The sequence below is a fragment of the Electrona antarctica genome, assembly GCF_951216825.1.
Source record: "Electrona antarctica genome assembly, chromosome: 6".
NCBI lineage: Eukaryota > Metazoa > Chordata > Actinopteri > Myctophiformes > Myctophidae > Electrona > Electrona antarctica.
In genome coordinates, this window is record NC_136811.1 from 11308702 (window position 1) to 11320540 (window position 11839).

General features: G+C 42.8%; 2 protein-coding genes across 2 annotated transcripts in view; one reads left to right on the top strand and one right to left on the bottom strand.

The window, feature by feature from the left end:
• The window catches only part of mboat7 (membrane bound O-acyltransferase domain containing 7), a 184530-nt gene that overhangs the window by 81331 nt on the left and 91360 nt on the right, over nucleotides 1-11839 (bottom strand). The window lies entirely within an intron of this gene.
• Nucleotides 1092-8024, top strand: LOC306924767 (uncharacterized protein). The gene is made up of 6 exons (XM_079503401.1): nucleotides 1092-1342; nucleotides 3582-3766; nucleotides 4002-4112; nucleotides 4774-4914; nucleotides 5408-5555; nucleotides 6888-8024. Exons 1-6 carry the CDS (start codon nucleotides 1228-1230, stop codon nucleotides 7811-7813), a joined length of 1626 nt encoding a protein of 541 aa, XP_079359527.1. The 5' UTR covers nucleotides 1092-1227; the 3' UTR covers nucleotides 7814-8024.

Below are 11839 nucleotides of genomic sequence, written 5' to 3' on the forward strand. Positions count from 1 at the left end.
TAAGGCATTAGGACCAGAGCTAGAGATATATGTCTATGGGGAACCTCTTCTTGGAGCTAAAGCGTAGATATGAGGTTCCAAACCATTGATTGGTTGATTGAAGTATTTATTAACAGTCTGGAGAATTACAGTACATTTCAAGCACAACTCAATACAAAACTGTTAACTGTGGACGACACCATAAAGCATGACATTTTTTACACATTCTACAAACTGTTAATAAAAATAAATATTTTTTCTATATAATTTTTATCCCACGATTTTGTAACCCATTTTTCACCCCTGTGTCAATTATCTAATGTGATCCTGGGCTCTACACACCCTCCACCAACCTATTCCCCATATATGGGGCCGGGGGACATGGGGAGAGCAACGGACTTGAACTCATGCTTCCTTCATGCCTGAGTGTCCAAGTTGCTCCTTTACACCTGACAGGGGGGAGTTTCCCTGGTTGGACGTAGCGAGTGGAAGGAACACGTTATTCCAACCAGTTCCTTTCCTCTCCATCAGGCGCCCCGGCTGGCCAGGGGGATATGGGGAGAAATATGTCTCGAAAGTATTTGTAAATCATGGAATATTTGTGAATACTTTCGAGACATATTTCTCCCCAGGGGGAGGCAGTTTAGAGACCAGGATTACTGCATGTTTTTTGTGAGGGTACCCTGGGCCCTTTCGCCAGCCCCGCCTCGGGTATGGACACTGATGACGCGGAGGAGGGGGCACGCCGCCGGCACCCACGGCGTCCCGAGCGGGAATCGAACCCAGGCCAGGACCTTCTAGCTGTGAGGCGACAGCACTAACTGTGCCACCGTGCCCCCCCAAAAAATACATGTTTGATTGATTGATTGATTGATTGATTTATTAACAGATTGGAGAATTACAGTACATTTCAAGCACAACTCAAAATAAAACTGTTAACTGTGGACGACACGATAAAGCATTACACTTACAATAGGGCCCACCATGTTCATAATCATTACATCATACTCTAAACATTTCAATCAATCAATCAATCAATCAATCAATCAATCAATGTGGTTTAAGCTCATGTAGCCTAGTCGCTTCCTTTGGGCTTGTTTTGATAGACCTGGCTCACGCAATCTGGCAACACTGGGTCCATCCAGCCGGAGGTACTACTACTCTACTACTAGGAGGAGGGCGGGAGGAGTTGCACAGTTGCAGATAGATTGAGATAGCAGTGAGGGAAAACTCAAATTAAAAACAAACATGACGCGACAATTTGACGACATGGACGATGTGGACGAGTACATCAAGCTGTTCGAGCAGGCGACGCTGTCCAGCTTTGTCATCTACTCCGTGGAGAGGAGCTACAAGGACAGAGGTTTGGCTTGTTTTCTTCCATTAGCATCTTTTTTTAGCCTCCGGGGGCTAGCTGGTGCGAAAATAGCAGATCTACAAGCTCACAGCGCGTCGCTTCCGCGACCCGCTGCGAGTTTGTAGATCTGCTATTTTCGCGGCCGCGCGACACCGTCCGTCGTACAGGCGAATCGCTGCCAGTACTAGTACTAGCCTGCTTGCTACTAGCTTCTGCTAATAAGTCCATCTGTTATTTAAATGAATAATGCTATGTCAATACCACGTAGTAATAATAACTATGTTGAACTATGTCTGTATTTCTTGATTTTGTTACAATAGTTAGTGATGATGTGATGTTCTGGTGTGACGTCGGGGTAAATGTAATGTTGTGTTATTTTATGTAGCAGGCTTCGTTGCTTATTGCACGACGACGCTCGATCAAAAAATATGGCGTTTATTTTTTTTATAACTAAAATGACGTGTTTTCAAATGGCGGGGGAGGGGTGTTGACGCGATCGCTCCACATTTATTATAAATAATATACATATATATTGGCGTGAGTGACAGTTTAGTAGAGCCCAGCGGTTAGCCCCTTCCGGAACCCTGTATAATATTTAGGATGACAGTTCCAAATGGTACAAAAGAGGCATACAGGGTTCAGAAAGGGGATAGTGAAGGGAGACCAGACGGGAGTCTGATTCAAACCTATAGCTCTGGCATTAGAGTTATGGACCAGAGCTAATTCAAACCCCAAAGTCGACTATGAGTATACATGATTTGGAAGCCACTGACCTCTCTAGATTCTTTCTCAACCTTTTGAATTTCAATGACCCCCTAGTTTAGACCCGTGCCCATTTGATGGATTTTTTCCGTAAACTCCAATCTGTGTAACTGTACAAAATGAACCATTTGTAGAAGGAAAAAAAAGAAATCACACTTGTGTGAAGTGAGGGGCGCTCTTATCATCATACATATAGCCTCGGTCCCAGGCTTACTCATCTGCAAAGAGAAAAGCCTGGTCACAATATAAGGCAGAGAGACGCTATCGGCGGAAGTGTCGGTCCGGAACATCCGACAAATGTAGTTCCCCCGGATACGATATAATTCCGACCAATCACAACACTTGTTTCATTCACAGAGAATGTAAACTGATTTGTAAAGCATCAACGTCATTTCCTTGAGTGGTACTTCCGCCCAAAACAAATGATAGCCTCTACAGCTTAGGTCTTGCCCAGCGTGCATCATACAGCACCTTCCCTGCTCAGCCAATCTAATCATCACAAATGTCATTCGGCCAATCACTATTGGTGTCTTCACTTTTCTGCCCAAGCCTCGGTCCCTGGCTTACTCATCTGCGAAGAGAAAAGCCTGGTCACAATATAAGGCAGAGAAGTGCATAGCCTATTAGCCGGAAATGTCGGGCCGGATTTATTTCTCTCAGAAACGACATTTTTCGACCAATCACAACACTTGTTTCATACACGGGGAATGTAAACAGATTTGTAAAGCGTCAACGTAATTTCCTTCTTGAGCGGTACTTCTGCCAAAATCCTGTACTTCCGCCAAATTCCAGCAATGCACTCTACTGCGCATATTGTGTCCAGCGTGTTTCTTCCCTCACCTTATCCTCGATATGTACTTTGCTCAGCCAATCAAATCATCGCTATATGGGGTGATCAGCCAATCATCACAGCCAGTGTTTTTGTCCACACAAACCCTTAAAGCTGGGCATAGGATGGGCTAGCGCCCCTCAAAAATAATGTATTGAGCGAGGCAACAGAGGATGCTCCATTTGACACTTCAACAGGGTCTGAAGAGTGAAGACCCATGCAGTAGTTGTTTTTGTATGCTTCCATCCAGTATACCTACCTGTTTTACTAAAGAGCACCTGTTGGCAAAAAAAAAAAGGCAAAGAAGTTAAGGGATAAGGCACTGACGAGTTTGACCCTTATGTCTGGTTAGGACACCTACTGCCTGAAGCTCAGAATGCCAATGTCTCCCCTTGCCAACGGGGGATTAACTCTTGCTGAGCAGTTGGTTGTCTTCCCATGCAGGAGACCCGTATTTGAAATGAATCCTGGGTGTTATCATTGCGACTGCCACTCCTGTCAGGAGAGGACAACAAAACTTGCCTATTGTAGCTTAGTTTGATCTGTTACTGAGACAGTGAAATATCAATTATTATAATCTGTAGATTCACTAATAGTCATCACTAATTATAAGTAACTAACTAAACATGATTACTGTGTTTTTGTTTTCGACAGCATGGCAGCCCTCGACAAAAAGTCGAATTTACTGGCAGTGGGCTCGGGGAGCTGGCACGCCGGCTATCGAATACACAGGGGTGCCATTTGTGTTCATTGGGTCAAAGAAGATGATTTGCCACCACGGGAAAGACCTCTCTCTAATGAAGAAACAAAGATATAGAGAGCAAAAAGCAAAGAAACTGGTGAGTTTAATGCAGGTGACGTGATCTTCTACAGTAGAGCCACATTTGTTCTCCGCCACAATATAATCATAATTTCTTATATTCAGTTGGCCTCATTCGCAAAATGTTTCACAAATTTACTTTGATTAGCACACTGGTAACTAACATCCTATTCCTCGCTATGTAAATGTGCATCTTTATTGCTTTTGAAGACCGAAAGGTTTCACAACCTGACTTGAAACATCTAATCTTGCAGCTCGAAGGCCATCGCTTTAAAAAGCGAAGGACTTTAGGGCAGGACACGAAGAAGGTGGGGTGTCCATCCTCCATACACGTCACCAGGATAGCGAGGTTCCCCAAATATGCGGTAGGTACATTCTCTTTTTATAAAGCTGCAATTCGTATGTCTTTATGTGCTACCCCTGAGATTCAAACGCTGTTATTGAAGCAGACCCTTTTCTCCCATGAATAGGCTCGGTGCATAACTGTTGTCTGTGGTTTCTGTTCCAGTGCATTTTCCCATAGCCTTGTGTGACAGGCTCTTCAAATCTGCTGCTGAGCCAATCAAACTAAGCTATGGGAAAACTAACTGGAACCAGGAGGACATGGGTATGCCGCTTTCTGAGAGCCATGTGACAGAACTGTCGACAAAATTGACACTGCACCTGGGTGCTTCAACATAAGACAGTTTTCAGTTAATGTTGTGCAAAGATACCTTTTAAGTGTCCGTGCTATGTCTGTGCTTGCACTGATATGATCTATATTATGGTTAGTACTTTATGTTTTAAGCTGATGATGTCTGTTTTGTTTGTTTTTTTGCCTTTATTGATAGTAATTAGTGAAGACAGACAGGAAAGTGGGAAGGACAGAAGGGGAGAGACATGCAGCAAAGGTCGTCATGAACAGGACTCGAACACGCGACGCGCTGTCAGGCCAGAGCCTATATGTGGTATGCGCCTGGACCACTTGGCCAGCGGGAGGTCTGTTTTTTTTGACCACGTGATGCATTTGTCACCTTTTCATGTTAGCTGGAGAACAACACGGACAGAGCCAGAAAGATGACGGCTAAGGCGCTCAGAACAGCCCTGAGGAGGGATCCAGTTGTGTGGGAGAACATCTACATAATCACAAACCCCAGTGCACATGTTGGACACACATTGGAAGGAGAGGTAATACTAGATGGGGCTATTACAATCTTGAAATTGAGTTGGCGATTGTCATTCAAATCATTGCGGATTCAAGATTTTATTGTGTTTTTTGGCATTGAACATGGAAACAGAACTTACATTTCTCTGTCAGGGCCATATTCTTGATAATGTTATTTAAAAAAATATGTTACAAAACAGTGACAATAGCAGCTAGGCGACCTGCAAGCTCAGTCAGTAAGCTTGCACATCTGGTAATCTTGTGAGCATATCGAATTGTCAATCGTCTACTCTTATTTGAAAGCATTTTCAGCATTTTTGGAATTGAAACCCTAACCATTATTCAAAATCACTGCGATTGGCTCAAATAATTGAATTCGGCGGTTTATATAATGATTATGGCAGGCCTAATAAATAATGTATAGGGCATTTATTTTATTTTTTATAACAAATAAAACCCTAGTCATTGCACCGTGTGGAAGTGCTGCAGCTCAGTGTTTCATTTGCCGTTTTCCAGTTCATACCGGGCTGGACGTGGCAACAGCTGACACCAGTTGATCTGGCTCCTCGCTACACGCTGGACGCCGGCAGCCTCATTGAACAAGTTATTGTTGAAGGAGAAGACATGGCAATGGACGACGTGGGAGAGCCTATCACTTGTGAAGGTGAATGTTGTTTATGTTTGTTTTGTGTTGCCCTTTTCCACCAGTGGTTCTCGACCAGTGGTCCGGGGACCACCTGTGGTCCTTGAAGGGGTTCCGTTTTACGCTCTCAAGAGTTCGATTATTGTCAAACATTTAATTTACAAGAAGTCTACACAATTAGAGAATTATTTGTTATCTCTCCTGTTGTACTTGCATCAATGCAGCATGGAATTGTGAACAAAATCTTATCCAACAAACAAAATATTCAAAGTTTTGGGTCTGAGAGGCTAAATCTAATCAAATGGTGGTCCGTGGCTCAAATGCCCAATAAATAATGGACCTTGGTAGGTTGAAAACCACTGCTTTACACCAATGGTTCTCGACCGGTGGGCCGCCAGTAAGTAGGCGAAGTAGCCGCCTCCACAATGGCCCAAATAATTGGCAAAACACATACGATTTTAACAATAATATAGCAAAAACCATTATACCAATAAATAAGAACCTACAGCATACTACGTTAGGAGGTAGGTGGAACATAATCGATTGATTATTAACTCTATCTCTACCACTAGCTGTTAGCATGAACCCCAGTTCCAGGGGCCAGCATACGCGTTCACTTTAAAAAAAAAAATTGTCCTCACTAATGCTCATTATATGGGCACCATTTCTGTCTACTCAGTCTCTCAGGAGGGCTCTGGACAGTTCTGAAACATTTGTATTGTTGCGAGAACACTTTCAGTGTGCTAACCTTCCAGGAAGATGAAGGGCGCTGTAGTTTCTGTCCCCATTCCTTTTCTCAACTGTCCATGGAGTGAGGCAACAAACCCAAATAGTGCCATTTGATAATGAGCTTTAGTAAAGGACCCGTTACATGAAGATGCAGGGGTGATGTGCTCCTTTTTAACCCATTTAGACCCGAGGACGATTCTACAAATGCCTTCTAAATCAGTTTTCTGAAAACCCCATGTTTCTATGTCAGTGGTTCTCAAACATTTTCATGTCAAGGACCCCCAAAAATATATGTAATTGGCCGCCGACCCCCATCTGAAAATATGTTGTTCCAGGGACCCCCCCAGAAGCAAAGATGAGTTAAAAACGTTCGCTCTGAAAGAATATATATATATATATATATATATATATATATATTCAAAGATTTGAGGCAGTTTCACGTTTTTTCAAAAAAATAGCAGATCTACAAGCTCGTAGTGCGGCACTCGGTGCCGCGCTACGAGCTTGTGGATCTGCTATTTTTCAATGGCTAAAAGTATACCATAATGCTTTAAAACACAAAGGGATTCCCGCCCAGAATGGGTTAAGAAATGACTGCCATCTCTATCAAAATTTCCTTTTCAGTGTCCACTTCACCAGGGGGCCAGGCAACCTGTGAGATAGAGGTCATCGACGGTGGAAACACTGTTCCGCGGAAACGTGCCAAGAAGATGGCTGCGTGGAGGAAGTGTGTCAGTTTGAACAAGCAAATTCTTGACAATCTTTACGTCATAGAAGACCAGAACACCCTCGAAGATCTGAGCGTGAAGCTGACTACCGTTCTAAACGATATGCAACCGATGCTCACGGAGGCGGATATGCAACTCGACACGGGGAACAGAAAGCGCAAAAGCCCCGTTAACCAACCAAAATCTCTACTGAGAAACAAAATGGGCAGGACAAAGCGCAAGTTTGGCGCGAGGGGATCCACATATAAAGGCCCTCTGAAAGTCACACGAGCTCAGGTACCCGCAACGGTCACCTTCCAGACGGTCTCGAGCACACTGGAACCTACAGCAGCCTCTTTCCAGCCAAACTCCATCACCCTTCAGTCCGCTTCGGGGTTACCTCTCAACTCGACCTCATTCACCGTCCAGCCTTCCTTGACGGCCCCTCTCCAGACCACTACATTCACCTTTCAAACTGCGCCGGCGGCCTCAAGTCCAATCCAGTCTGTCTCGACGGCTGCCCTCCAGTCGGCCTTATTAAGGACCCTCCAGCCTGCGCCGGCAACCCCTCCTCAGCGAAAGTGGAGGGAACTGCGGCCGGCGATACCAAACTCTGCCCACTCGGGCAGCCCTCAGTCTAATATGAAGCCAACCATATTCATTCTCCAGCCAGCTTCCGCGACACCCCTTAATCCTGCTAACCACCCTCTGACTTTGTCTCCCCTGAAGCTCGCCGCCAAGCCGGCCACTGATTGTTCCCTTCTGCCCGCTACTCCCGAATCCACGCCCTTCAATCTGCCCACTAGGTTGCCCTCGAGTCTGCTCCCTCCCCTTAGCCCCTGAGTTTGGCATCATTGGATGGATTTTGATTTGACATTTGATTTTCTTTTTTGTATAGTTTCAAGCTACAGTACGAGTTGGGTTTTTTGCATTAAAAAAGGGGTTCATGTTTAGAAAGTTAAGTACCCTAAAATTGTACAGAGCAGAACAAGTCACTTTTTCTTCATTTAACTTAACTGCAGAAGTCGGTTCAAATAAAGTTAAAGAAAAATAACGTTGTAGTGTAATGATTTTCTTTCTTTTTCTGCTTGCAACTTTCATATATCAATCAGTCAATATGCAAACATGGCAGCTCCACCAGCCCACAAAACGTCTGAAGGCAGTGCGTTGCGAGCTTGCAGATCAGATTTGATTTGAAGAGGCGAAAAAGTATAGACCCTTGGGTGACCCCGGGCCATGAAGTAGGGTCTAAGACAAGTGGTTAAGTCAATCTTGGAAGACACAATCCACTGGGCTAAAACTAACAAGTTGCCTTCAAAATTGAAGGTTAAGGAGTTTATCAACTCAAATGTAGTAGAGGTTTCTACATGCCTCGGGTCATCACAGGTGACAGATCATTGGTCAAAAGAAGCGGTCTCTGGCTAAAGGTCAGGTGAGATGCTCCATGTCCTCATAGTTGCTCGTAGATTATTAGATTGAATCTGGTCAATTAAAGGGATATTCACTTTCAAACATGTTTGCTCTAGTGACTGATATTGTCCTAATACGTGAGGGAGCCGTGTTTATTCTTTATACCTTTTAATTTATTTATTTTAATATTTTCTTAATGTTTATTTGAAAGTGAAGCATCCCTTTTAAGTTCATTTAAGGGCATAGCAACAAGACATGGAACTTAATAGGTCATTTTACGCTTCTGAGGATTCTAAATGATTGGTCTTTTCTATACTGAGTACAGGCCTTGCATCTTTAGGCCCTACATCCAATGGTGAGCCCTATTGTTGACCAGGGTTGTTTACATTTCTTATAGTGTCTTATATGTGCATTACATTCACCATTTGCACAGATTTTTACACACACAGCATAGGCAACTGTGCAAGGTAGCACTCACCAGGAGCAGTTTAGGGGTTGAGTATCTCTGGATCCTCTTCTGCTACTTATTTCTACTTGTGATCAGTAGACTCGTTCATTGTTGGACTTCACTAGACTGTCTGCCACAATATTTCCATGTTCTCTCCTGCTTTCTGGACATTAACATTGGTTGTATAAATCCGAGTGTTAGTTTTAGTCAATTGTAATTGAACTAAATAAGCTGACTTCATAGCAGACATGTTGAAAGGGTGTAACTCACACAAACACCTCTGCTGTGAAAAGGGTCTGTTAGAATCCAAATGACTCAGTTAGGGGGGATGGTAAGCAAAACAAGGCAGTGGGCAGTTTACAAGTAGGCTTGTCTTTAAATATCTACCAATAAGAATAAATCTACTTAACAAGAACAATTTGGCCATACAACCTTCATCGCAAGCATGGCAGCAGCACAGCAGAGCAAGAAGATGCCAGCAAGTAATGAGCAATGCAACTTCCCCATTTTAATTGGGGCACTCTATGATGTGAGTGTGTGATTGGTTGAGAATAGAAGCATGGGGCTGAGACCTACGGTTGCCGAGTCCGACCAATGGTTGGCCAGCAGCAACTGCACTGAGCTTCCTGGCTGAACTTGCTCTAAGCATGTACCATGCACAGCACTACAGTCAGTCTGAAATTTGGGAATTTAATCGACACGATTAATTTGTGTGGGCAAAGAAAACACATGAGGGGTGCCCGCTGGCCTAGTGGTCCAGGCGCATGCCACATATATGCTCTGGCCTGACAGCGTGTCGCGTGTTCGAGTCCCGTTCATGATGACCTTTGCGGCATGTCTCTCTCTCCCTCTTTCCTGTCTATATCTTCACTTGAAACTATCAATAAAGACAGAAAATCCAAACCTTAAAAAAAACGAGTTGAATACAGTGGCAAACAAGACTGTCAAGAATAGGGATGGAGCTCGTTAATTTGTATTGATAACGAGCACCTTATCGATCAGGCTTATCGAGCCGGGTTCTTATCGAGCCCACTATCGAGCATTTTCTATTATTTTGTGGAAAGACAGGAGACAATAAATTCAGAACAGAACCAGTATCTTTTACTAGGGACTTAGTTCAAATACAGTACATTTCTAACAGGCAATTGACCTATTTACCAATAAAATAATATTAAAGAAACTGTTAAACTAAAAAGTGTTTTGTTTACCCTGGCAGCGCTGATTGGCAGGTATCAATACACTTTTAGACCGACATGTTTGCCAGCATGGATGATTACATTTATTTCCTGATCGCCTCTTGCCATGATTGTTTGAATATGACGTCATGGGCCGCTATGCTCGATAACAGGCTTGATAAGCCCAAAGCTTATTGATAACGGGTACTCAATAAGCTTGTTATCGGATTTTATCGGGTATCGGGCTCCATCCCTAGTCAAGAATGTCAAGCGTTTTCAGAATGATTTTTGGTATTAAATGGAACACCTTGTGTGCGTATACGTCAATACAATTTATTGTCATTAAACAGTTCAATAAGAGTTTCACAGTTTTTATGTTGACTTTATTTCCCCTTGTTCATACAGTATCCCTTGAAAACCATTCTTTAAACAATACAAGGTTTTAAACCAACGTTGAAACAGACTAAACAAAGGGACTATTTGGACCTCGACTGTATGATTGGCTGCTATTAGTAGAAAATGAGATAAATTAACACATACATCAACAAATGGAGTTATTTACTGATGATAGGCTTCAATTTTTTTCATGCTAAGCTACATTAATTGTCATCAAACAAGGTAAAAGGAATGACAAAGACAGCTAAAAATTCATTGACATTAAAAAAATAATAAAACATTACATTAGAGCAGGGGTTCTCAACCCGTGGGTCGCGACCCCTCGGGGGGTCGCCAAATTATTTTAGGGGGTCCCCAAATTATTAAAAAAAAAAAAAAAATTCACGATTTTTTCAAAAATAGCAGACCTACAAGCTCGTAGCGCGCCACTCGGTGGCGCGCTATGAGCTTGTAGATCTGCTATTTTTAAATAGCTAAATTATAACAATGCTTAAAACACCAAAAGGGGTTCCCGCCCAAAATGGTTTAAGGTCCCGAGACGTTGCCAAAGCATTTTCGGGGGTCCCCGGCCAAAAACGTTGAGAACCCCTGCATTAGAGGACATAGCTCCATACTGGATGGGATTATATCAACAAGTGAAATTATACAAAATACTTTTTTTTAGCAATTAAGAAGTTCGGGAAAATATTTTTGATTTATTTGTCTTGAAGACCATGAGAAGTTAAACCTAGATGCGTTTTGTCCCAAACAATTCTGAGAGCTAAAATTAATCAAACCTAAAATAAATAATATTTACATAGCATGGAAATTGCATTTCAATAAATAATAGATAAATAATAGAAATAGCCTTTTGAAATTCAAAAGTATAAAGTAACATATGCTTGCTTCTTTTTTTTCTCTCTTTTTTTCGTGCAGTCTAAGAATACATCTAAACTTAAACAGCTCTAAAATGATATTGTATACACTTGTATTTACGGTATTTGTACAAATGCTGAATGAGGATTTCAAACACAGGAGTCAAGCATCTTCTGTCCCCAACGGCTGCCTACGAGAGAATAACTGACGGACTGCAATGAAAAACAGTTTTTCTTTTCTTTAACAAAAGCGCTTAAGCCCTATTCATACTTTGTCACATGACACCGGCGCAAACCTGACAAAATAGCAGACCTACGAGCTTTGAACTTGTAGGTCTGCTATTTCTGGGAACGCGACACCGCCGTGCAAAGTATGGCGGAGCATAAATTAGGCATTACATAAGACAGATAGATGACCAAAGAAAGTGCACTCCCCGCACATTATGGGGGAAAATACAACAGAACGAAGCCGGGGGGGAAAAATAGAGGGTAAGCTGGTACACAGTTAAGACTCCCATTGCATAGCCGTCAAATCTGTTTCAGATTTTACTAAGCTCCAGGCTCCTCCTCTCCTAGCATCATACTG

What these genes read in the sequence shown, in the direction of transcription:
- LOC306924767 (XM_079503401.1), top strand. Translation starts at nt 1,228, where the DNA reads ATGACGCGACAATTTGACGACATGGACGATGTGGACGAGTACATCAAG. An exon ending in CGAGGTTCCCCAAATATGCG is followed by an intron (nt 4,113 to 4,773) that starts GTAGGTACATTC and finishes TTTTCATGTTAG; the next exon opens with CTGGAGAACAACACGGACAG. An exon ending in AGAGCCTATCACTTGTGAAG is followed by an intron (nt 5,556 to 6,887) that starts GTGAATGTTGTT and finishes TTTCCTTTTCAG; the next exon opens with TGTCCACTTCACCAGGGGGC.